The following is a 25,422-nucleotide window of genomic DNA, read 5'->3' on the forward strand; positions in this document are numbered from 1 at the left end:
ATTCCCATAAACCTGTGTCCCTAACCGCCGCAGTCCTAAGGCCCCACAGAAGCCTGTCGTTTCGTCCACGGCTCCTGTCTGGGTTCCACTCCTACAGCACAGGGTCACAGCTTCCCCGCCCAGGGGTCCGGACGCTACTCGGTCTCCATTTCGTCCCTCCTGGCGACCTCATTTGTGCAGCCTCTAGGCCCTTTTTCCTCTTCAGCGTGGGTCTCCACACCCACTCTTCACGGAAGCCTCCTTCGCGAGGTGACCGCTCCGTTGTGGCGTTTCTGGCCGTCCTGAGCGCTTTCCCACGGATGACGCTTATGCTTGCCCAAGTCGCCGCTGGGTCGTGAACCTGAGGCACGGGCTGGTAGCGCAGTGCGGCTCCCCTAAACTACCCCGGGCGCCCATCCGGCCGGCCCCATAGCAAGACAACTCCTGTCACTTGGATTCTTTTTATTTTTTATTTTTTAAATTTTTATTATTCTTTTCTTTAAGACGGAGTTTTGCTCTTGTTGCCCAGACAGGAGTGCAGTGGCGCGATCTCGGCTTACTGCAACCTCCACTTCCCGGGTTCAAGTGATCCTCCTGCCTCAGCCTCCCAAGTAGCTGGGATTACAGGCGTACACCACCACGCCTGTGTTTTTTTAGTAGAGACTGGATTTCACCACGTTGATCAGGCTGGATGGTCTCGAACTCCTGACCTCAAGTGATCCACACACCTCGGCCTCCCAAAGTGCTGGGATTACAGGCATGAGCCACCGCGCCCGGCATATTCTACTTATTTTATTTATTTATTTGTTTGTTTATTTATTTATTTATTTTTGAGACAGGGTCTCACTCTGTCGCCCAGGTTGGAGTGCAACAGCGCAATCTCTGATCACAGCAGCCTCAACATCCCCGGGGCCCAAGCGATCCGCCCACCTCAGCCTTCCAAGTAGCTGGGACCACAGGCGTGCGCCGGGACCACAGAAGGGCGCCGCCACCACGCCCGGCTAATTTTTGTATTTTTTGTATAGACGGAGTCTCGCCATGTTGACCAGGCTGGTCTCGAACTCTGCCCACCTCGGCTTCCCGAAGGGCTAGAATTACAGGCGTGAGCAACCGCAGGCCCAGCTCCAACCCTTGGATTCTTCTTTAAAAACCAAATTCGTTTAAATACCGGGCCGGAGAGTGGGGTCCTGCTTTGCTGAGATCCCTTACTCATCTTCAGATGAGTCCTCCCAGATCACCCCATTATTACTAAACAACCCACACTCCCTCATTGCTTCTTTCTGCCCCCCGACCCCCCCAACTTAACCAACTTATAACACGTTTATTAACCGTTTATTGTCTCCCTGCTCCATCATCCCATCCTCGAAGATAGAAGCTTACCCCCATTGCCTGTCACTGAATGAATGAACTGTTGTCTAAGGCTACCTGCTTCTGCCATAAGGTATTTCAGCAATGGTAAGACACAGGCCTTTGCAGTAGGATCTCATCTGTGTCCTTTCCTCCCCTCCAGTCCTGCCCCTTGTCTAGTTAACCCCAGTTCTTCCTCCATTTTTTTTTTTTTTTTTTTTTTTTTTAGAGTCTGCTTCATGCCCCAGGTTGGAGTGCAATGGCACGATCCCGGCTCACTGCAACCTCCACCTCCCAGGTTGACGCTATTCTTCTGCCTCAGCCTCCCGAGTAGCTGGGACTACAGGCGCACGCCACCATGCTCAGTTAATTTTTATATTTTTAATAAAGATGGGATTTCCCCATATTGACCAGGCTGGTCTGGAACTCCTGACCTCGTGATCCGTCCGCCTCAGCCTCCCAAAGTGTTGGAATTACAGGCGCGAGCCACTGCTCCCGGCCTTCCTCCAGATTTTCTACCTTCCACAGCAGGGGTCCCCTCTGTGGTTTGAGATTTCTGTACTTCTCTGAAAATTGTCTCCCACCCCCACCCCACTCCTCGCTCCCCTGGGGTTCATGAATTAATGAATAGGAGATTGGTACGGCAGAGAGGTAGGCAAGGCCCCAATGGCCCAGGCCGCCCGAGGGTCTTTCTCAAAACCGCGTGCCAGATATTTGGAAGAAAGGACTGGGTTCCGTGGGCCTCATACTCGCAAAATTTTACCCTCACCTTGGCTCTCAGGCCTGCCTGAGTTGGACCCCTCAAGGCAGCCGGCGCTGTGGCTGCGGGTACATGAAAGCCCGGGCAGATACCGGGTGTAAGGCGGGAAGTGCCGCGGGTCTCGTGGAACCTCCAGGGCGTCTAGGAGCGGTGCGAAAACACCCTCCCTCCTTCCCTTCCCGGCCAGGAAAGATCTCGCAGTGCAAGAGGATTTGACGCTGGGGAACACCGCGGAGATCCACTCTTGCCTGCCCAGACCCGTCCCCTCTCTCAGCGACCCTCCTTATCTCCCGGGCCACCCTACTAGGCAGCGCGTTGGGCCCCACCTGCTGGGTTGGGATCCCCGCACCTGTGCAGAGTGGCTGCAGAGCACACCAGAGGGCGCGCTGACTCCGTTGCTAGAAGCGGAGGGGGAGGGGCGTGCGCTCGAGGTTGAGCAAAGCACTAGGACAGTGGTGACAAAGGGGTCCCCTCGATGCCCCCATCAGGCCAATACCCTCTGGCTTTATTTTTATTTTTATTTTATTTTGAGACGGAGTTTTGCTCTTGTCTCCCAGGCTGGAGTGCAATGGCGCGATCTCCGCTCACTGCAACTTCTGCCTCCTGGGTTCAGGCCATTCTCCTACCTCAGTCTCCTGAGTAGCTGGGATTACAAGCGCCCACCACCACGCCCGGCTAATTTTTGTATTTTTAGTAGAGACGGGGTTTCACCATGTTAGCCAGGCTGATTTCAAACTCCTGACCTCAGGTGATCTGCCCGCCTTCACCTCCCAAAGTGCTGGGATTATAGGCGTGAGTCACTGCGCCTGGCCTATTTTATTTTGTTTTATTTTATTTATTTTTTTTGAGAGAGAGTCTTGCTCTGTCGCCCAGGCTGGAGTGCAGTGGCAGGATCTTGGCTCACTGCAACCTCCGCCTCCCGGGTTCAAGCGATTCTCCTGCCTCAGCCTTCTGAGTAGCGGGATTACAGGCGCGCACCACCACGCCTGGCTAATTTTTTTATTTCTAGTAGAGATAGGGTTTCACCATGTTGGTCAGGCTGGTCTCAAACTCCTGACCTCGTGATCAGCCCTCCTCGGCCTCCCAAAGTGCTAGGATTACAGGAGTGAGCCACCACGTCCGGCTTATTTTATTTTTATTTATTTTTGAGACAGAGTCTCATTCTGTCACCCAGGCTGGAGTGCAGTGGCACAATCTCGGCTCACTGTAACCTCCGCCTCCCAGGTTCAAGCAATTCTCCTGCCTCAGCCTCCTGAGTAGCTGAGATTACAGGTGTGCACCACCACGCCTGGCTAATTTTTTGTATTTTTAGTAGAGACAGGGTTTCGCTATGTTGCACAGGCTGGTCTTGAACTTCTGAACTCAGGCAATCTGCCCGCCTCAGCCTCCCAAAGTGCTAGGATTACAGGTGTGAGTCACCGTGCCCAGCCTTTTATTTTATATTATTTTATTTTATTGAAACGGAGTTTCCCTCTGTCGCCCAGGCTGGAGTGCAGTGGCATGATCTCTGTTCTGGGCTCTTTGCCTCCAGGGTTCTGTTGTGGCTGGATCAGTGTTAGGCCTCTCCTGGCTGCAGGGAGACTGACTGCAGAGGAATGGGGACCTGCTGAGCCATAAGCTTTAGGGAGATTCCACCAGCCTCTAAATGAACTCAGCTTTGGCCACCAAATGAGCCTGGAAGCCTTGGTCTTAGTTTGGTTGCCTCAAGCCCAGGATCCACCTAGTTCTGGTACAGAAGCTTGGAGCTTAGGACAGCGAGAGGGAGTGCAAAGGGCCCAGTAGCAGGAAGGGTGAAGGGTGTTGGCTGTGTGCTCACCCAAGGAAGATACCACGACTGGACTGGCTCCTCAGTCTCTGGATTTATTCTGTTGAAAAGAGTCAAACTCTGTAAAATATTTGGACACTTTTTTTTTTTTAGATGGAGTCTTGCTCTGTCTTCCAGGCTGGAGTGCAGTGATGTGATCTTGGCTCATTGCAACCTTCGCCTCCCAGGTTCAAGTGATTCTCCTGCCTCAGCCTCCTGAGTAGCTGGGACTACAGGTGCCCGCCACCACGGCCAGCTAATTTTTCTATTTTTGTAGAGATGGGTTTTGCCATGTTGGCTGCCAGGCTAGTTTCAAACTCCTGACCTCAGGTGATCAGACCTTTAGAAGTTGCTAGACTCTTAATCTTTTCAGGATTGGGAGGGCCTGGAAGAAAAAGAACTAGCTATGTTAATATAATTTTTTTTTTTTTTTTGAGACAGAGTCTCGCTCTGTTGCCCAGGCTGGAGTGCAGCTGTAGCAGGATGAGCGGCAAACAAAACTCCTCAGACACCCAGTTAAAGAAGGAAGGGGTTTATTCAGCCGGGGGCGTCGGCAAGACTTCTGTCTCAAGAGCCAAGTTCCCCGAGTGAGCAATTCCTGTCCCTTTTAAGGGCTCACAATTCTAAGGGGGTGCACGTGAGAGGGTCGTGATTGATTGAGCAAGCACGGGGTAAGTGACTGGGGGCTGCATGCACCGGTAATTAGATCGGAACAAAACAAGATAGGGATTTTCACAGTGCATTCCTATACAATGTCTGTAATCTATAGATAAGAGAACCAATTAGGTCAGGGGTCGATCTTTAACCACCAGGCCCGGGGTGCGGCGCCAGGCTGTCTGCTTGTGGATTTCATTTCTGCCTTTTAGTTTTTACTTCTTCTTTCTTTGGAGGCAGAAATTGGGCATAAGATGATATGAGGGGTAGTCTCCTCCCCTACAGTGGCGCCATCTCGCCTCACTGCAAGCTCCGCCCCCCAGGTTCACGCCATTCTCCTGCCTCAGTCTCCCAAGTAGCTGGGACTACAGGTGCCCGCCACCACGCCCGGCTAATTTTTTGTATTTTTAGTAGAGATGGGGTTTCACCGTGTTAGCCAGGATAGTTTCAATCTCCTGACCTCGTGATCCGCCTGCCTCCGCCTCCCAAAATGCTGGGATTACAGGCATGAGTCACCATGCCAGGCCAATAGAGATTCTTTACGGATGCAAATTTTCCTCCACAAAGGACAGTTGTGCAGGGCCATTTCAAAGTATGGCAAAGAAACATTGTTTTGGAATATTTTGACTTTCTTGTCACCTAATGTTATGCCAGAGTCAGATTGCAAAGTAAGTCCCGATATATAGGATTAAATAAAACCCATCCAATGAGAATTTATGGTTTGTAGGGCAAACCATACAATTTGAGATAGTAATTTGGGCAAGATTTTTTTAAAAAATCAGGGCCGGGCGTGGTGGCTCACATCTGTAATCCCAGCACTTTGGGAGACCTAGGTGGGCGGATCACCTGAGTTCAGGAGTTCAAGACCAGCCTGGCCAACATGGCGAAACCCTGTCTCTACTAAAAAATACAAAAATTAGCTGGGCGTGGTGGCGGGTGCCTGTAATCCCAGCTACTCTGGAGGCTGAGGCAGGAGAATCGCTTGAATCCGGGAGGCAGAGGTTGCAGTGAGCTGGGATCGCGCCACTGCACTCCAGCCTAGGTGACAGAGCAAGACTCTGTCTCTAAAAAAAAAAATAGTGTCAGCCTGGCATGTGGAGAACGACCCACAGGAACGAGGGCGTGCATTGGGACATCAGTGATGAGGCTGTTGTGGGAATAGGGTAGTGTGGTTTGGGAAGGGTAGAGCTGGCTAGCCCTTATGACCACCTGAGTTGTGGTTCTAAGAAGCATGGAGGCATCCAGAGCTCAGGATGATGCCCAGTCTGCAGCCTGGGGGATCAGGTGGATGGCAGAGTCATTGTGAAAAGGGAGGACCTCACCTTCTGACTCTTCTCCACAGTGCCAGCATGGGTCATTGCTGACTGGGCCTTGCCATCCTGCCCCTAATGGCTGTGGTTCCTAACACATGCAGGGCCCGTGGGGGTGAAGCACCAGGGAATCCCTCTTGAGGACAGGGCTACGCTTCCAGGGGCCCATGTCATGGGCCCCTGGATGCTGCTGGGCTGGAAAGACATTTAGACTGTGGCCACAGTCCAAGATGGCCCAGCACCTCTTGATCTTTCCCTTCCTCCACTTAACCTTTGACTGGACTCCTGCCTGTCCCTAGGCCTGCAGAAGAGTCTCTGGGATTTCACCAGATGGGTCTTCACCGATCTTCTGTCGGGTCACGGGTGAAGGTGGGGGAGGAGGGGGCTTTGGGAGTCCTGAGCCAGGGCCTTAGGGGGAGATGGCTGGACCTTAAGAGAGGGTGGGGCTGGGCACAGTGGCACACACCTGTAATCTCAGCACTTTGGGAGGCTGAAGCAGGTGGATTACTTAAGGCTAGGAGTTCAATACTGGCCTGGGCAACATAGTGAGACCCCCCCAACTCTACAAAAAATTAAAAAAACTAGCTGAGTGGGGGTGTACAGCTGTAGTCTCAGCTACTCAGGAGGCTGAGGTGGGAAGGATCGCTTGAGCCTGAGAAGTCAAGGAGGCAATGAGCCGTGATTGTGCCACTGTACTTCAGCTTGAGTGACAGACAGACCCTGTCTCAAAAAAAAAGAAAGAAAGAAAGAGGGAGGGTGGTGGTAGCCTAGTCACCAACATGTTTCATTATAAGAACTTGAGAAGGGCAGGGCAAGATAGTGGCTTCATAGCCAGGTCAGTTGCTTACCAAGAAGAAGGAAGGAAGAGGCAGGACAAATTTCTTGGGACCGGATGGGATGATCAGGGTGCAGCTGCCTCTTCGAAGGGGTGTGTGTGTGGAGAATCAAGACCTCTATTTCCCAAATACTCTTGTCTCTCTATCCCACAGTGACCTATGGTGCCGGCTGTCAGGTCTTTGCCCACTCTGTTTGCCCCTGCTTCCTGGCGCAGGGAGTCCGTGTCCTCTCCGGTTCTGCAGGTTTGCCCGAGTGGAGAGGGATCACGAGCTCCCGATGCCTCTCCTGCTCTACAGGCGAACTTGCAGATGGCCCATGGCGCAGGATCCAGGCTCAAGCCCACTCCCAACCCCGCGCCCGAACTACCCGGACTAGCGGGGTGACGCTGCACTCTGCGCCCCTAAAACGAACAGATTAACCCCTCTCTTGGGAACTGAACATGCTGACCTGGCCTCTCCCGGTTCCCCCCGCATCTGTAATCCCGGGGCAGAGTTACAGGGGCTGACTGGCCAAACCCAGGTGCCCTCGGGGCAGGGTGTGCTAAGAATTGGTGTGGGGGTTGCACAAAGGTCCTGGTCAGCTCCTGGTCACCTGAGGCCCAAGAACTGTCAGGGACTCACTTCCCCTCTTCTTGCTTTAACCGGGGTCGCTCAGCAGCAGCGAGCGCTGCACCTCTTATCCTCTCCCGGTCTTGTCCGTTCCAGATCCTCCAGGTCAGGGCGTCGCCAGGTGAGGGCTGCGCAGCGCGGATTTCGGGTACTCAGGGCTGGGCGGGGTACACAGCAGCGGGATGGGCGACTGAGCGCCCGGAGCCAGGCGGTAGATACCTCGATCTATCGATGTGCTCGGCGCGCAGCGTGGTCCCGGGAGCAGGGGGTTGGGCAAGCGCAGGGCGGCGGGCCCCGACTGGGAGGGACGTATATGGCGGCTAGTCCCTATTGGTAGGCCGTTTGCGGGAGGAGGGCTCTGATTGGCCGGGAGGATGCGGGGGATGCGGGCGGCGGGGTTCAGTGCGTCGCCACCGCCCCCGCCTAGGCGAGAGCCCAGAGAGCTGAACCTGCTCCCTTGGACCTACCGGGACCGTCGTACACCATGGGTCTCCACCTCCGGCCCTACCGTGTGGGGCTGCTCCCGGATGGCCTCCTGTTCCTCTTGCTGCTGCTAATGCTGCTCGCGGACCCAGCGCTCCCGGCCGGACGTCACCCCCCAGTGGTGCTGGGTGAGGCACGGGTCTCGTGGTGGGTTCGTCGGTCGGGCGGGACGGGTCGCGGGCGGGGCTACCTTCCAGGTCTGCATCTGTTCCAGTCACGGAATGGGGGAGCGTATTGATGTCTCTCTTGTCACTTAGGTGATCTAGATCTGCCGGCCCACCTCCCGCCATGCTGGGCCGGGTGTGGTCAGCTCCCCACCTCCTGACCTGGTAGAAAATGGGGGTGAGTGGGCGTGTTACCATCTGGTTATTCATAGTTCCATTTGTCTGCATCATTCCCAAGCCTTGCCTCCTCTTACCACATTTTTTGGCTAGAAAGACAGGTGCTTCAGCCCCACTCCTGAGGGATGGTGGGGGGTGTGTAGAGTGGCTCCTGAGTTGACCTCTGCATCGACGTGGGCCTGGCTAGGAGGCTGTCACCCTCGACCCTTCCAATGCTACATATACCAGAAGGCATTACTGAAGGGAACCTCCTTAGGGAAAGGATTGCTCTCCTAGCTGGCCACCAACTCCCACAACTTATCAGATGTGTGGCACTTCCTGAGGGAAAAGGCCTAAGGGAAACTGAAGACGCTGAAGTCGGGGGAAAGGGTTGGGGCAATGGCCATGAACCTGTGTCAGGCAACATGCTTGTACTCTTACCCTGCCACACATGCTTGGACTAGACTATGTCGAGGCTGGGTGACCTCCCCTGCCCACACCACTCCTTGATCACAACCCTGGCAATTCTACAGCGGCCACAGTATTTCCTTGTGGGGATGGGCAGGGATGAGACCTCTGTCTAGGGGGACTTGGGTGCCTCATTCAGGCTGTCACTCCCATCCACAGCTGGCGTGTCCGTGGCCAGCCAGGATTCCTGAAAGCAGAGGCATCCGAGGCATGAGTTACAAGCGGAGTCTAGTGCAGTGTGATCTCCGTGCTCTTTCTGCTGAGAATACTTTAAATGGGTACGATGTAAATCATAGAAGGGTAGAGTTGGCAGGCAGGGTGGTGCCAGGCAGGCCCCACCAGGAGTTCCCAGACAGGAAATGCTCCAGGGGGATTCTAGGCCCAGGTTCACCATGGGATTTGGGGAGACTTGGCCCTGCCTCCCCAAAGCTTGCAGGATAGGAATAACAATGATCCCCAGAGAGGAAGCCTGTGTGGGGCAAGCACAGAGAATCCACCAACCCAGCAGATGGGTGGGTGTCAAGGAAGGCTTCCTGGAGTATATAGCTGGAGCTAAGGCCAGGAGAGAGTACTGGGCAGGGGGAGAGGGGTGAGCATCTCAGGCTGCCTGGGATTGAGTCAGGGGAGGAGTGGACTGCACAGGCCTTGTGACTGTTTGGGTCATCTGGACTTTATCTTGAGGGCCTCAGGGAGTCTTGGGTGGGTCTGCAGATTTCTGAGTCTGAGGGGCATGGCATTGGGAAACACGTGGTCTGTGGCTGGCACACAGCCATTTTGCCTGGATTAATGCTAACCACACTCATCAATTCAGTCAGTCTGTTTATCCTAGGTCACAGCAGAAGAGCCTCAGACCCCACCCAGAATCACAGAGAAGCAGGAGTCCTAACCTGCCCAGCTTCTCAGGGAGTGAGGCTGCTGGACTTGGCCCTGGGAGACATCGTGGTGGGCAGTTGGACAAGCAGCTCCTGGGCACAGAGCAGGGATCTGACCTTGACTGTCAGAGGACCAGAATCCTCTAGGGGTGGGTCCTGAAATGGTGGTGGAGGAAAGAGAGGCCAGAGAGATGTGATGCAGAAGACCCTGGGCAAAGGGAAGGAAATGGCAAGGCCATTTCCACCTCTTGCAGCCTCAGTCTCCTCATCTGTTAAGTGGAATAGTAAGGCTGTCCCCTCCCAGTGTTACTTGAGGTGAAAGGCATGCAGATGGATCTTGTCCTAGTTCCAGGCACAGAGGGGCTCGGGAAGTGGCCACTGCTATTTTTAGAGGCCACACAGCCTGACCAGGGCAAGGAGCATCTGAGTAAAGCAGATCTGGTGACTTCCTCTTTTAGCCATTTCCCGTTTGGTAGAGACAGTGACCAAGGTCTTCGCCCTGCCCTACCCAGTCCACAGGCATGTCATCCGGAGGCTATTGTGATGGGGACTCCCCACCTCTGCACCCATACCATGAGGGGAGGTGAAGGCAGGTGCCACCCCTGCCTCTCATGGCACCCTGAAGACACTGGGATGGTGCCCAGGGAGGGCATGCCCTGTGCAGGGCTGGATTTACAGTCAGTGCCCAGTGAATGTCCAGGAGAGCCCAGTGCTGGTTTTTCACTAGATGATCGTGGACCCTAAACGGGGATGTGTTTGAGAAGTGGTGAGAGCATGGCATGTGGGGGCAGGTGAGGCCTGAAAGGTCACTGGGAGTAACGAAACTGTGAAGGGCTTTGAAGCAGTGGGGAGGGATTTGGGTGTCACCAGGGCCCCAGAGTTCTGAGTAGACTGAACGGGCTGGCTGGGATGGAGAGAAGTCACCTGAGGGCCTGGACTGTGGTGATAATGGTGCTGATTCAGGGTGGCTGTTTCCAACATGGGCTCCCAGCCATGCCAGGGCCCTCCAGATGATCTGTTCTCTGGCACCTTACTGGACTCTGGCCTTTAGTAAGGCCTGGGCCCTTGGTAGGCTGGTGGGTGCCAATGTAAGCTTCTCTCAGCTATGTTTCTGTTCGTTTCGCTCCCACAAGTCTATCCTGGATACTTTGGTTGAATTTTAGCCAAGTGGCCAAGAGCTCTGTTCTGTTTCCTTCTTCCTCTCTCATGGTGAACAGGACCCTGTCTTCTCTGTAGCCTGGGATAGCTATGGGTGGAAGACTTTGGGTTCAAGCCTCCAGGGTATATATCTTTTTTTTTTCTTTTTGAGACCGGGTCTTGGTCTGTCACCCAGGCTGGAGTGCAATGGCACGAGCTCACTGCAACCTCTCCTCTTGGGTTCAAGCAATTCTACTGTCTCAGCCTCCTGAGTAGCTGGGATTACAGGCATGTGCTACCACGCCAAGGTGATTTTTTGTATTTTTAGTAGAAATGGGTTTTCACCATGTTGGCTAGGCTGGTCTTTTTTTTTTTTTTTTTTTTTTTTTTTTGAGACGGGGTCTCATTCTGTTGCCAGGCTGGAGTGCAATGGTGATCTTGGCTCACTGTAACCTCTGACTCCCAGGTTCAAGTGATTCTCCTGCCTCAGCCTCCCGAGTAGCTGGGATTACAGGTGCGTGCCACCACACCCGGCTAATTTTTGTATTTTTAGTAGAGACGGGGTTTCACCATGTTGGCCAGGATGTTCTCTATCTCCTGACCTCGTGATCCACCCACCTCGGCCTCCCAAAGTGCTGGGATTACAGGCGTGAGCCACTGTGCCTGGCCTGCCAGGCTGGTCTTGAACTCCTGACCACAAGTGATCCACTCGCCTCCCTACCTCCCAAAGTGCTGGGATTACAGGCATGAGCCACCATACCCCGCCTCGAGGGTATATATCTAATGATAGGGCCTTGGCCAAACTTTGGAGGTTCTGGAATGCAAAGGGGTCTCCAAGACCCTCCTCCCAGGCAGAGCTCCCATCTGGGTCCATTAACCATAAAAACTATGTGTAAAGGTGTGTCTGTGTTTGCTGGGGGTGATTCAGACCAAAATCTCATTTAACAGATATGGAAACAGAGGCCTAGCATGGGGAGTGACTTCACCCTAAACCCCTTTCCAATAATCTGAATGGCCCAGGAGGATGTTCCAGTGAATATCTAGGAGACTTACTTTATCTGGAGTTGGAGACAGTGTTAGGGCCCTTCCCCAAACATGTCAGGCCTCTCCCAAGCCCCCCACAGGCATCTTTGCACTACACAGCAGTAGCAGCTTTTCTGCACAAAAATGGTTCCCTGGCCTTTGAGTCAAGGTCCCTGCTCTCTGAATTTCCTGCCACCGGCACTGTGCTTTAATTTGAGGTGTGGAACTGCACAGGTCTGCCATAGTATCTGTGGCTCTTCAAGGGGTCTGCTGCAGACATCAAAGTTCTTGGGAGTCTTGAACCTGCCAGGGCGAGGGCTCACACATGTCCTGTGCCCCCTGCAGTCCCTGGTGATTTGGGGAACCAGCTGGAAGCCAAGCTGGATAAGCCGACAGTGGTGCACTACCTCTGCTCCAAGAAGACCGAAAGCTACTTCACAATCTGGCTGAACCTGGAACTGCTGCTGCCTGTCATCATTGACTGCTGGATTGATAATATCAGGTGGGGGCTGGGGCACACAGCGGGGGTGCTGCTCACCAACAGGCCTGAGAGGGCTCCAGAGCCTGTTTCTTCTATCCTCATCTCGAGGTCACTGACCTCTCTCCTTCCCCAGGTCCTCGGTCTGGTCTGGTCTGGTCTGGTCGGCACCACCTCTGCACTCCCAGGCAGAACTAACTTTCCCTTCCAGCTACCCTTGTTCTTCTACTCTCCAGCCCTGGCCTCTCATGCCTACACACAATTTTTTTTTCTTTTATTTTGGGACGGAGTCTCACTGTGTCACTCAGGCTGGCGCCATCTTGGCTCACTGCAACCTCCACTTCCCAGGTTCAAGCAATTCTTGTGCCTCACCCTCCCAAGTAGCTGGGACTATAGGCGCCCACCACCATGCCTGGCTAATTTTTTGTATTTTTAGTGGAGATGGTGTTTTACCACGTTGGCCATGCTGGTCTAGAACTCCTGAGCTCAAGTGGTCTGCCCACCTTGGCCTCCCAAAGTGCTGGGATTACAGGCATGAGCCACCACGCCTGCCTACACAAAATTTCCGTGCCCCAGCCGCTATTCAGAGCCTTGGCATGGCCCCCACCCCTTTCCTTGTCTGTGACTTGGCCTCCCTTACGTCTCCAGCTGCTTGTTCTTCTTGGGACATGCCATGTCTTTGCACCTGCTGTTCTTTTGGCCTGGAATCTATTTCTACACCCTTTGCCTGATAAATGTGCTTCCATTCACCCTTTAAAACATGACCCTAGGCCAGGCACTGTGGCTCTCCTATAATCCCATCACTTTGGGAGGCTGAGGCAAGCAGATCACCTGAGCTCATGAGTTGAAGAACAGCCTGGGCAACATGGTAAAACCCCATCTCTTCCCAAATTACAAAAAGATTAGCTGGGCATGTACCTGTAGTCCCAGCTACTTAGGGGGCTGAGGCAGGAGAATTGCTTGAGCCAGAGAAGCAGAGGTTGCAGTGGGCAGAGATCACACCACTGTACTCCAGCCTGGGTTGCAGAGCAAGACCCTATCTCAAAACAACAACAACAACAACAAATCAACCTGACCCTGGTCCCTTTGTGACAGCTCCCTTTTGACTCTCCAGAGAGGTTCGCCTCTCCTCCTCCCAGGCCCCATGCTTGTTTCCTCTAAATGTCATCACGTGCCCAAATTTGTCTCCAGGCATGTTTCCCCAAATTGCACAGGCACTACACATTTTATATACTTACTTTCGTTTAGTCTTACAGCAATCCCATTTTGAAATAGGTGCTGGGTTTTTTTTTGTTTTTTTTTTTTCACCAGCATTACTTGCCAACAGGTGGTTTTTAAACCGGCTTTACAGCTGGGAAATCTGGAAGCTCAACGAGGTTACAGTGATTGCCTGTGTTCACTCAGCTAATAAATGGTAGAATCAGAATTCAAACCCAGAATGTGTGGCTCTGAGCTGAGGTTCCCTCCCAGGCTGAGCTCCGTGAAGGGAGGGAGTGTGTCTCTGTTTTATCTTTATAGCAGTAGAACCAGAAACACAGTTGGTGCCCAATACATGTTTGAGCTGAATGGAGTCTCCCAAATTAAAAGTTTTTCCTGGTCGGGTGCGGTGGCTCATGCCTGTAATCCCAGCACTTTGGGAGGCTGAGGTGGGCAGATCATGAGGTCAGGAGTTCGAGACCAACCTGGCCAACACAGTGAAACCCTGTCTCTACTAAAAATACAAAAATTAAGCCCAGGCGTAGTGGTTCACGCCTGTAATCCCAGCTACTCAAGAGGCTGAGGCAGGAGAATCGCTTGAATCTGGGAGGTGGAGGTTGCAGTGAGCTGAGATCGTGCCATTGCACTCCAGCCCAGGGGACAGTAAAAGACTCTGTCTCAAAAAAAAAAAAAAAAAAAGAAAATACAAAAATTAGCTGGGCATGGTGGTACACACCTGTAATCCCAGCTACTCGAGAGGCTGAGACAGGAGAATCACTTGAACTTGGGAGGCAGAGGTTGCAGTGAGCAGAGATCGGGCCACTGCACTCTAGCCTGGGTGACAGAACGAGACTGTCTCAAAAAAAAAAGGTTTTCCCAGAGACTTTCTAGCTGCTCCTCCAGGCGCCCTGGCCTGCCAGCTGTTTGTGATGCCCGTTTTGTTGACTCCTTCCTCCTCTGTGTGTTGTGTGACTGGGGTTATTTCTGGGCTGTTGGTGTGCATTTCTATTTTTATACTGGGGACATGGCCTCAGATATTGCCAGTTGGAGTGCCAGCTGATACCAAGAGGGGCCTGTCTGCCTTCACTGCTTCTCTGACCTGTTTAGATTTTCACCCAGGCAGAACTGCTTTGGCTTTCCAGAACAGTTTTCTGCATTTTGTTGTTTGATAATTTTTTATTTTTAGTAGCAACAAGCTACTTTGCTTTGTGACCATTGGGATAATCTACAAATTCCTCTGGAGAGAATGGGCCTCCAGGACCTGTTATCTGGGTCAATTGTGGGGATCCTGTCAGCTTTCTGTGGCTGATATCTAAGGGGACAGGTGGGACTCAGAACCACCAGAAACTCTAGGTTCCTGTGTTTTGGGGGGCACATTTACCTCTTCATTGTGAGGTGGGCCAGAGCAAGGTTCCTGGCCTAGCACAAAGGCACAAGGCTTTTCTTCTGGTATAAGGTGTCCACCTGCCCCTCGCCCTGTTCCCATCATTTATTCAGGCCTTGACAACCCTCTTCCCACAGGATATGGTGCCGCAGCCGTGTACTTAGCCCTGAGGCGGGGTCTGTCCTGTCTGGTTCTGTTTGGCACTGCAGCGACAGAAACTATGAGATAATGTGTGTAGTGTTAGAAGCTGCTGAGTCTGTGGTAATTTATTGCACAGTTCCAGAAAACTAATAGGCCGGGTGCGGTGGCTCATGCCTGTAATCCTAGTGCTTTGGGAGGCTGAGGCAGGAGGATCACTCGGGCCCAGGAGTTTGAGACCAGCATGAACAGCATAGTGTGGCCCTGTCCCTACAAAATAAACAAACAAACAAACAAACAAATAAATAAGCCAGGCATGGTGGTGCCTGCCTAGCTATTCAGGAGGATGAGGTAAGAGAATCACTTGAGCCCAGGAGGTTATGGCTACAGTGAGCTATGATGCCCTCATTGCACTGCAACCTGGACGGAGTGAGACCCTGTCTCAAAAAAGAAGAAGAAAGAAAACTAAGAAAGGGCTGTTAGGGATCTCAAGTCAGTAGCTGGTGGTCCATGTCCTATGTCATGGCGCTTAGGAATTTGCTGGGCAAGCCATGGGCCTTGTCGTTGCAGTCTGACAGGTGATACAGCCCTGGGGTACCAGGGGGCCATAGGAGCATGGTTCATTCCCTTCCTTCATGGAGGATGTGTTTGGAGGTTGACTGGCTGCTGTGGCCAATGCCCAGAGGAAGTGGGACCCAATTATACCTACCTGGGGCCACACAAGGCCTTCCTCCTGTCTCTCCCCACCAGCTCCCATCATTTCTCTGGGCCTTGCCTCTTCTGTCTGCCTACCCACCCCTATAGCAGCCCTGAGGCATGGTGCCTTTCTAGGTTTTTTTTTTTTCTTTTTTTTGAGATGGAGTTTCGCTCTTATTGACCAGGCTGGAGTGCAGTGGCACGATCTCGGCTCACTGCACCTCTGCCTCTCAGGCTCAAGAAATTCCCCTGCCTCAGCCTCCCGAGTAACTGGGATGACAGGTACACGTCACCATGCCTGGTTAATTTTTGTGTTTTTAGTAGAGATGGGGTTTCACCATGTTGGCCAGGCTGGTCTCAGACTCCTGACCTCAAGTGATCCACCTGCCTCAGCCTCCCAAAATGCTGAGATTATAGGCGTGAGCCACTGCACCTGGCCTAGTGGTTTTTTTGTTTTTGTTTTTTTGAGACAGGGTCTTACTTTGCTGCCCAGACTGGTGTGTAGTGGCATGATTATGGCTCACTGCAGCCTCAATATCCCAGGTGCAAGTCATCCTCCTGCCTCAGCCTTCCAAGTAGCTGGGACCACAGGCCTGCACCACCATGCCTGACTAATTTTTTATTTTTAGTAGCAACAAGGCCTCACTATATTGCCCAGGCTGCCCTTGAACTCCTGGCCTCAAGCATTCCTCCCACCTTGGCCTTGCAAAGTGTTGGAACTACAGGTGTCAGCCACTGCACCCGGCCCTTGTCTGGTTCTGTTGTGTACTGCACTCACTATCTCCTTTGCCTGGGTTATGTTGGGTGGCAGGAGCTGGATGCAAGGAGATGGAGTAATGGGAAGCTGAAAGAGGGTGGACTGCCTCTTGGGGTCCAGTGTGAAGTTCACAGCGAACCAGGACTGCCGCCTCCTCCCAACCAGGTCCAAGACCCTCATTCTAGGGTAGGGTCACGGGGGAGAGGGGAACGTTGCTTCGATAGGGGTCCTGGGGTCAGTATTTGGAGTAAGTATGTGTTGGTAGGGTCCTTGTTTGAATGTAATTACTCTGATCTGTGCTTTTTTTTTTTTTTTTTTGAGACGGAGTCTTGCTTTGTCACCCAGGCTCGAGTGCAATGGCGTGATCTCAGCTCACTGCAACCTCTGCCTCCTGGGTTCAAGCGATTCTCCTGCCTCAGCCTCCTGAGTAGCTGGGATTACAGTCGCCTGCCACCACACCCGGCTAATTTTGTATCTTTAGTAGAGACGGGGTTTTGCCCTGTTGGTCAGGCTGGTCTCAAACCCCTGACCTCCGGTGACCTGCCAGCCTCAGCCTCCCAAAGTGCTAGGATTAACAGACCTGACCCAATGCATCCGGACAATTTTTGTATTTTTAGTAGAGACGTGGTTTCACCACATTGGCCAGGCTGGTTTCAAAATCCTGACCTCAGATGATCTGCCCGCCTCAGCCTCCCAAAGTGCTGGGATTACAGGACATCTGTGCTTTATCAACCTGCTTTGTTACTTTTCGGTCTCTCCTATCCATCTGACCAAACCTGGGCATGGGAAGGGAGTATGACTCAGGACATGATGCACGGTTGAGACACACCAAGCTCCGTGTCCCCTCTGGGTCACTGGCTCGATATCCTCTCACAACAGGCTGGTTTACAACAAAACATCCAGGGCCACCCAGTTTCCTGATGGTGTGGATGTACGTGTCCCTGGCTTTGGGAAGACCTTCTCACTGGAGTTCCTGGACCCCAGCAAAAGCAGCGTGGGTATGTAGCCTCACTCAAGGCCTCCGGGAGCTGGGATGGGGTTTCTGCTGGACTCGAGCTGGAACTGGAGGAACTCTGCTGGTTTGTACAGACAGCCTGTGAGCTGTCTCTGATCAGCGTGGGCACAGAGCCCTGTAGCATTCTTCCAGGGACCTGCCGACTGTCACAGTCTCCATGCTGGGCATAGTGTAGGTGGCCGGCACTAGCTGTATATCTTTTCTTATCCTCTGTATTTCTGTCTACAGGTTCCTATTTCCACACCATGGTGGAGAGCCTTGTGGGCTGGGGCTACACACGGGGTGAGGATGTCCGAGGGGCTCCCTATGACTGGCGCCGAGCCCCAAGTAAGCAGGCACTCTCGTTCCCTCCCTGAAGTCTCGGGAGGTAGGGGCGAGGTGATCATGGGCACCACAGGTCTTGGGCTCTCCCCTTGTCCTTGGCTGTCCCCTGTCCCTGGGCCTCTGGCATCCAGTCTAGTGGTCATAGCCACCACCCTTGGTCAGTCTTATCCTGTCCTCCATTTCCCACCCTGTGACCTCTGGGCCTCTGAGCCCTGGGGAGAAATATAAGGCTTCCTCCCTTCATGGAAGGCAGGGGGACCCAGACCACTCCGTTTGAATGTGAGCACCCTCCCCTCCCCTCTCATCTTGTGTCTGGCCTGAGAAAAGCTCAGTGGTTCGGGCTCCAGGACCCTTCCCGCCTGACCCCTGCCTGGCTCTGGCCTGCAGATGAAAACGGGCCTTACTTCCTGGCCCTCCGCGAGATGATCGAGGAGATGTACCAGCTGTATGGGGGCCCCGTGGTGCTGGTTGCCCACAGTATGGGCAACATGTACACGCTCTACTTTCTGCAGCGGCAGCCGCAGGCCTGGAAGGACAAGTATATCCGGGCCTTCGTGTCACTGGGTGCGCCCTGGGGGGGCGTGGCCAAGACCCTGCGCGTCCTGGCTTCAGGTAAGACCCTACCTGGCCCAGTGTGGGGGGCTATTGCCAGGAATTCTGCCCTCTCTTCTCTTCCAAAGTGTCCTCCTAGGCCAGCATGCCTCATGTCTGTCCCACAGTGTGTGGGGTCTATGCAAATCTACCCCTAAAAGTCCAAGGAAGAAAGAGGCTGACAAATCTAGTTTCTCAGAGAAAAACATTTAATAGGGACATACGAGTAGAAGCCACATCTGTGTCTCAGGTGGTGGCTAGACAAGATGGTGGATCCCCACACTATTAGCCCCCAGACCCAGAGCTTATATTCTGTAGGGAAAGGGCGACTCTGATGTGATGTGTTGAACATTGAAGGATGATAACACAGAGGTTGTGTGAGATTTATGGTGAATATATGCACAAGGAACAGTAGATAAAGTGGAAATCTCAGTGGCCTTCCTGGATCTGGGGTTAATCAGAAGCCAACATGGTGGATTAGTATCCAAGATGGAGTTGCTTTGGTCTCCACAATGACTCTTCTCTTGGGTCAGCCCTCTTTTTTTTTTTTTTTGTTTTGTTTTGAGACAGAGTCTGGCTCTGTCACCCAGGCTGGAGTGCAGTGGCGGAATCTTGGCTCACTGCAACCTCTGCCTCCTGGGTTCAAGCTATTCTCCTGCCTCAGCCTCCTGAGTAGCTGGGATTACAGGTGCCCACCACCACACCTGGCTAAGTTTTGTATTTTAGTAGAGACGGGGTTTCATCATGTTGGCCAGGCTGGGCTTGAACTCCTGACCCCAGGTGATCCTCCCGCCTCAGCCTCCCGAAGTGCTAGGATTACAGGTGTGAGCCGCCGTGCCTGGCCAGCACTCTCTTTCCTTCAGAGTGGCGTTCTTTTTCTTCTTCTTTTTTTTTTTTTTGGTACAGGGTCTCACCCAGGCTGAAGTACAGGCTGATAGTACAGCTATCTCAGCTGACTGCAACCTCCACCTCCTGGGTTCAAGCAGTCCTCTGGCCTCAGCCTTCTGAATAGCTGGGACCATAGGCATGCACCACATCTGGATAATTTTTGTATTTTTTTATAAAGACAAGGTTTTACCATGTTGCCCAGGCTGGTCTTGAATTCCTGAGCTCGAGGAATCTGCCCACCTCAGCCTCCCAAAGTACTGGGATTACAGGCATGAACCACCGTGCCCAGCCCCATTCTTTTTCAAATATCTTTTTTTTTTTTTTCCAGAAGAGAATCTTCTGGGGGACTAGGTATGAAAGAGAGAGAGAGAGAGAGAGAGAGAATCTAACACTACTCCTAATTTCACCTATCTAGTTGATAGTCCTTGTAATCTGTATAGGTTTCTTAAAGCATGTATACAGAGTAGCATAACTGTTGGTCACACAGGTACTCATTTGTGCATACACACAACACACACACAAAACACACATATATACACACAGTGCTCAGGCGTGGTTGGCCAGAGTGCTCAGGTGTGGTTAAACCTTGTCCCTCCCTCTTTTTTTTTTTTCTTTTGAGACAAGGTCCTGCTTTGTTGCCCAGGCTGGAGTACAGTGGCGTGATCTCGGTTCACTGCAACCTCTGTCTTTTGGGTTCAAGCAGTTCTCCTGCCTCAGCCTCCCGAGTAGCTGGGATCACAGGTGCTCACCACCACACCCAGCTAATTTTTGTATTTTAAGTAGATATGGGGTTTCACCATGTTGGCCAGGCTGATCTCAAACTCCTGACCTCAGGTGATCCACTCACTTCGGCCTCCCAAAGTGCTGGGATTACAGGCGTGAGCCTCTGTTCCCAGCTGTCCCTCACTCTTACCCCCATCCTTGCTTCTTCATCCCCACCTTCACCCCAGAGGAGGAAGGCTAGAGCATTTTTTTTTTTTTTTTGAGGCAGGGTCTTTCTCACTCTGCCACTCAGGCTGGAGTGCAGTAGCATGATCTTGGTTCATGCAACCTCTATTTTCCAGGTTCAAGTGATTCTCCTGCCTCAGCCTCCCGGGGAGCTGGGACTACGGGCGTGTACCGCCACACCTGGCTAATTTTTGTATTTTTAATAGAGACTGGGTTTCGCTATGTTGACCAGGCTAGTCTCTAACTCCTGACATCAAGTCAGGAGGATCTGCCTGCCTCAGCCTCCCAAAGTGCTGGGATTACAAGCATGAACCACCACAGCCAGCCAGATTTTTTTGTATTTTTAGTAGAGATGGGGTTTCACCATTTTGGTCAGGCTGGTCTTGAACTCCTGACCTCAAATGATCTGTCCACCTTGGCCCCCCAAAGTTCTGGGATTACAAGGATGAGCCCCTGCACCTGGCCTCTAGACTACAGTTTTTAATTTATGAGTTGCACCTCCATCTTCGGGCAGCAAGGAGCCTCTGTAGGCAACACAGGGAGGAAGCAGGTGCAGGTCTGGCTGCACCTGCTGGCCTGGCAGTTGGGAAAGCCACCCCTTTTCTGGTTCCTCCCCCATCTTTTCAGGACTGTTGCAGCTCACCAGCTGCAGCTATAGAGTAGAGCTTCCTCCTCTAGGAGGGAAGTTTCCTCCCTCTGCTAAGACTTGAGGGAGGCTTATGGACCCTCGCTTTGGGAGCTATGAGCCGGGGCTGTGCCAAGCATCTCATGAGCTCAAGTCCCTGCCACTGCTTGACCTGCTTGGTCTACTGGCATTGTGATTGGGTCAGGCCCAGTGACTCTGAATTGGCTGGAAGACACTCAGCTTTAGTGAGGACTCATTAGAGCCACTCCTTCTGTCTAGCCTGGGCCTGGAGGGACGGATGTGGGCGTACCCTGAGTTTTGACAGGTAACCCTGGCCCCTTTCAGAGTTTATCTGTGAGTCCCCTTAGAGCTTTGCTTCAAAGGCTGGGAAGCTGTTCTTTCCCGCCTTGGCGGTCCAGGACTGGGGGGGTGGTGCGGGGAGGTGTCCGTGCACCCCTCGGGGCTTTCCTTACCTTAGGGGTCCCCCAGCCAGGCCACAGCAGGCAGAGCTGAGGCCCTACAGTCAGTCCGAGAGGCCTCCCTGCTTTCAGATACAGGGTGGGGTGATGGGCGACCATGGATCCTGAACAGTCCAGAGGCCCCTGTTCCCAAGTTGCAGCTTTTACTTCCCGGAGGCCTCCGTGGCTGCCGGGTGTTTGTGTTGTTCCCATTCCTGTGTACTGGGACTCCGCCTCCATCTGCAGCCTCCCCTCCTGCCCTGTCTCTAGCATGCCTGGCTGCCCAGGTCAGCGCACAGGCAAGTGGGCGGAATGAGGCCACTGCTGGCTGAACACTGGTCTGAGCTTAGGAAGAGAAAAACTGGTACACAGTTCAGTGTCATAAAAGGGAAAGCAGAACATGTCATCTCTGGGCTGCCAACCTGCTGACTCACTAGACTAGGTCAGTGCCCACAGACCTGATCAGCACTTGGAGGATGGTAGAGTTTATAGAAAAGGAAGCATCATAAATCACACTGTGGGTATGTGCCGCCTCACTCCCTGGTGAGGAAAGCAAAAGAAACAAAACATCTTGGATGTGTGGTTCCCAGATGTAGCAAAAATAAAGAGAAACAAAGCCAAGGCAAGCAGCCTGGGCAACATAGCAAGACCCCATCTGTATAAAAAGTGGAAACATTTTTAGCTGGGCATGGTGGGACATGAGTGTAGTTCCAGCTGCTCAGGAGGCTGACATAGGAGGATCGCTTGAACCAGGAGGTGGAGGTTGCAGTGAGCCAAGATTGCACCACTGCACTCCAGCCTGGGTGACAGAATGATACCCTACCTCAAAAAAAAAAAAAAAAAATTTGCCAGGCATGAGGCATGGTGGCACATACCTGTAGTCCCAGCTACTTGGAAGGCTGAGGCGGGAGGATTGGCTGAGCCTGAGAGGTTGAGGCTGCCGTGAACCGTTATCATGCCACTATACTCCAGCCTGGGCAACAGAGGGAGACCCTGTCTCAAAAAGAAAAAAAAAAAAAAAGCCAAGGCAGGGCTGGGAGTCACAGTGATTACAATGATGATAAGAGGGTAGAGATGCGGGACTGTGGACTGGGCCCCTGGCAGGGGCCTGGTGGTGAACATGCTGCCCAACCAGCTGGCATTCCTAAGCACAGACTGACCAGAGCCTTCTCCCTGCAGGAGACAACAACCGGATCCCAGTCATCGGGCCCCTGAAGATCCGGGAGCAGCAGCGGTCAGCTGTCTCCACCAGCTGGCTGCTGCCCTACAGCTACACGTGGTCACCTGAGAAGGTGTTTGTCCAGACGCCCACGACCAACTACACACTGCGGGACTACCGCAGGTTCTTCCAGGACATCGGCTTTGAAGACGGCTGGCTCATGCGGCAGGATACAGAAGGGCTGGTGGAGGCCACAATGCCACCTGGCGTGCAACTGCACTGCCTCTATGGCACTGGTGTCCCCACACCAGACTCCTTCTACTATGAGAGCTTCCCTGACCGTGACCCTAAAATCTGCTTTGGTGACGGCGATGGTACTGTGAACTTGAAGAGTGCCCTGCAGTGCCAGGCCTGGCAGAGCCGCCAGGAGCACCAAGTGTTGCTACAGGAGCTGCCAGGCTGCGAGCACATCGAGATGCTGGCCAACGCCACCACCCTGGCCTATCTGAAACGTGTGCTCCTTGGGCCCTGACTCCTGTGCCAGGCAGGGCTGGATGGCTCAGCTGTGGACCTACTCTTGGCCTCTGGTGCTGTCATGGCCCATGAGTTTCTCAGAGTTTGTGACTGACCATTCAAGGCCCCGAGTCTTGGACTGTGAAGCGTCTGCCATGGGGAAGTGCTGTTTGTTATCCTTTCTCTGTGGCAGTGAAGAAGGAAGAAATGAGAGTCTGGACTCAGGGACACTGGATGGCAAGAATGCTGCTGATGGTGGAATTGCTGTGACCTCAGGACTGGCTCCACAGGGTGGGCTGGCTGGGCCCTGGTCCCAGTCCCTACCTGGGGCCGTGTGTCCCCCCTACTCCTATGGGCTTTTCATACTTGCCTACTGGGCCCTGGCCCCGCTGCCTTCCTATGAGGGATGTTACTGTGCTGTGGTCCTATACCCAGAGGTCCCAGGGATGGGCTCCTGGCCCCTCGGATGACCCTTCCCACACACCAGCCACAGGTAGGCCTGCCACTGGCCATGGGTAGCTAGAGCTGCTGGCTTCCCTGTGGCTTAGCTGGTGGCCAGCCTGACTGGCTTCCTGGGCGAGCCCAGTAGCTCCTGCAGGCAGGGGCAGTTTGTTGCATTCTTCATGGTTCCCAGGCCCTGGGACATTTCACTCCACTCCTACCTCCCTTACCGCCAGGAGCAGTCAAGCTCTGGATTGGGCAGCAGATGTGCCCCCAGTCCTGAAGGCTGTGTCCCAGGAGCTCTGATTTCCTCGGATGTACTGTTGGCCCCAGGACTGAAGCTGCCTCCCTTCGCCCTGGGACTGTGGTTCCAAGGATGAGAGCAGGGGTTGGAGCCACGGCCTTCTAGGGACCTGTGGAGAAAGGGAATCCAAGGAAGCAGCCAAGGCTGCTCGCAGCTTCCCTGAGCTGTAACTCTTGCTAATCCCACCACCACACTGCCACCCTGCCCTAGGGTCTCACTAGTACCCAAGTGGGTCAGCGCGGGGCTGAGCACGGGGCTGAATGGGACCCTGAGAGAGCCAGGGGTCCCCTGAGGCCCCCCTAGGGGCTTTCTGTCTGCCCCAGGGTGCTCCATGGGTCTCCCTGTGGTAGCAGGCATGGAGAGTCAGGGCTGCCTTCATGGCAGTAGGCTTTAAGTGGGTGACTGGCCACAGGCTGAGAAAAGGGTACAGCCTCTAGGTGGGGTTCCCAAAGCTGCCTTCAGGCTGGACTGAGCTGCTCTCCCACAGGGTTTCTGTGCAGCTGGATTTTCTCTGTTGCGTACATGCCTGGCATCTGTCTCCCTTTGTTCCTGAGTGGTGGGCCCCGCATAGGGCTCTGAGCAGGCTGAATCTGGATTCTGGCAATAAAAGTACTCTGGACGCTGTAAGGTGCCCTGGCCTACGCTCTGCTCTGAGCATGAGGGGAGGGAGGTGATGGAGGTACAAGGTGGCTGGAGAGGCAGGAAATTAGGGGCTGGGCCTTTACAGGAGCCTTGACAGGTTCTGTCAGCATCAAAGCATGGTTCCTGTGCCCTTCTGTGGACTTCATCCTCCTGCCCTCTCTCCTGGAATCCAGTTCCCCTCCTGGGACTAAGAACCAGAACCTGAAACATTCCTGTGGAAATGGGGTCCTGTCCTCCCCCTGCTTCTGCCTGGTCAGCGGGCCCCACATGCCACCCAGGAGCTGGGAGCAAGGACAGTCCTGCAGGTCACCTGGCTAGACCCTCCTTCCCAGCCTCTGTCTTCCCTCGGCTTGCAAGTGTCAGCATCCTTTGAACCTAGAGTTCTTTTTAGGATGCCATCCTTCTTTGCATCTTCAGCTCATCAGCCTGCCATCTGTACCCCTGGGGAGGTACAGACGAGAGAGATCAAGGGAGGAAAAGAGACTACTGGGCTGAGACTGGTATGGACAAAGACAGAAACAGAGACAGGGAAACATGGATAGGGGATAGGGTCCTGGCCTGAATTTTGTAGTCCAGAGCCCAGCCAGTACCCAGTTCTGTCTTCACTCAGCCCCACCAGCTGGGGCGCCAGGCTTTGATACACCAGAGGCCACAAGAGGGCGCTCTGAACCCTCTCACCGAACCACCTGTTAGCCAAACCTGGAAGGACAGGGTGACCCAGAGTGGGGGTAAAAATGCCTGGGGTAAAAATACTCAGGTCCGGCCGGGCGCGGTGGCTCAAGCCTGTAATCCCAGCACTTTGGGAGGCCGAGACGGGCGGATCACGAGGTCAGGAGATCGAGACCATCCTGGCTAAAACGGTGAAACCCCGTCTCTACTAAAAAATACAAAAAACGAGCCGGGCGAGGTGGCGGCGCCTGTAGTCCCAGCTACTCGGGAGGCTGAGGCAGGAGAATGGCGGGAACCCGGGAGGCGGGGCTTGCAGTGAGCTGAGATCCGGCCACTGCACTCCAGCCTGGGCGACAGAGCAAGACTCTGTCTCAAAAAAAAAAAAAAATACTCAGGTCCAGCTGCAGCTCTGGCCTCAGTAAAAGGATGACAACATGACAGGGAGCTTCACCTCAGGTCCTGCCCAACCTCACTCCCTGCTTGGCCCTGACACCCCCCTACTCATGGCACCCCACTCACCGCTGACCCATTTCAGCTTCACTGTCACCCTCAGTTTCAGAGCTGCAGAGAGAGAGGGCATGGAATCAGGGAAG

General features: G+C 53.5%; 1 protein-coding gene across 4 annotated transcripts; it reads left to right on the plus strand.

Moving 5' to 3' along the window:
- Positions 1-6,569: 6,569 nt before the first annotated feature.
- Positions 6,570-24,149, plus strand: PLA2G15 (phospholipase A2 group XV). Of its 4 annotated transcripts, XM_023210241.3 has the most exons (7): positions 6,570-7,447; positions 7,727-7,910; positions 11,948-12,104; positions 17,132-17,250; positions 17,496-17,594; positions 17,979-18,203; positions 22,281-22,959. In XM_023210241.3, the coding sequence occupies exons 2-7, from the start codon at positions 7,784-7,786 to the stop codon at positions 22,790-22,792; spliced, it is 1,239 nt and encodes a 412-aa protein (XP_023066009.1). In that variant the 5' UTR covers positions 6,570-7,447; positions 7,727-7,783; the 3' UTR covers positions 22,793-22,959. The 4 variants fall into 4 exon arrangements, with proteins under 4 accessions (XP_023066009.1, XP_026312275.1, XP_023066008.1 ...); XM_026456490.1 differs by lacking the exon at positions 6,570-7,447 and having other exon boundaries at positions 7,637-7,910; positions 18,104-18,203; positions 22,281-24,149; XM_023210240.1 differs by lacking the exon at positions 6,570-7,447 and having other exon boundaries at positions 7,697-7,910; positions 22,281-24,149.
- The last annotated feature ends 1,273 nt before the right edge of the window (positions 24,150-25,422 follow it).

The sequence above is a fragment of the Piliocolobus tephrosceles genome, chromosome 17 (genome assembly GCF_002776525.5).
Source record: "Piliocolobus tephrosceles isolate RC106 chromosome 17, ASM277652v3, whole genome shotgun sequence".
Lineage (NCBI taxonomy): Eukaryota > Metazoa > Chordata > Mammalia > Primates > Cercopithecidae > Piliocolobus > Piliocolobus tephrosceles.

Bases quoted from the DNA above. Each gene is read 5' to 3' on its own strand.
- PLA2G15 (XM_023210241.3), top strand. From the start codon at position 7,784: ATGGGTCTCCACCTCCGGCCCTACCGTGTGGGGCTGCTCCCGGATGGC. The intron at 12,105-17,131 runs GTGGGGGCTGGG...CTCTCACAACAG, and splicing joins TGCTGGATTGATAATATCAG to GCTGGTTTACAACAAAACAT. The intron at 18,204-22,280 runs GTAAGACCCTAC...TTCTCCCTGCAG, and splicing joins CCTGCGCGTCCTGGCTTCAG to GAGACAACAACCGGATCCCA.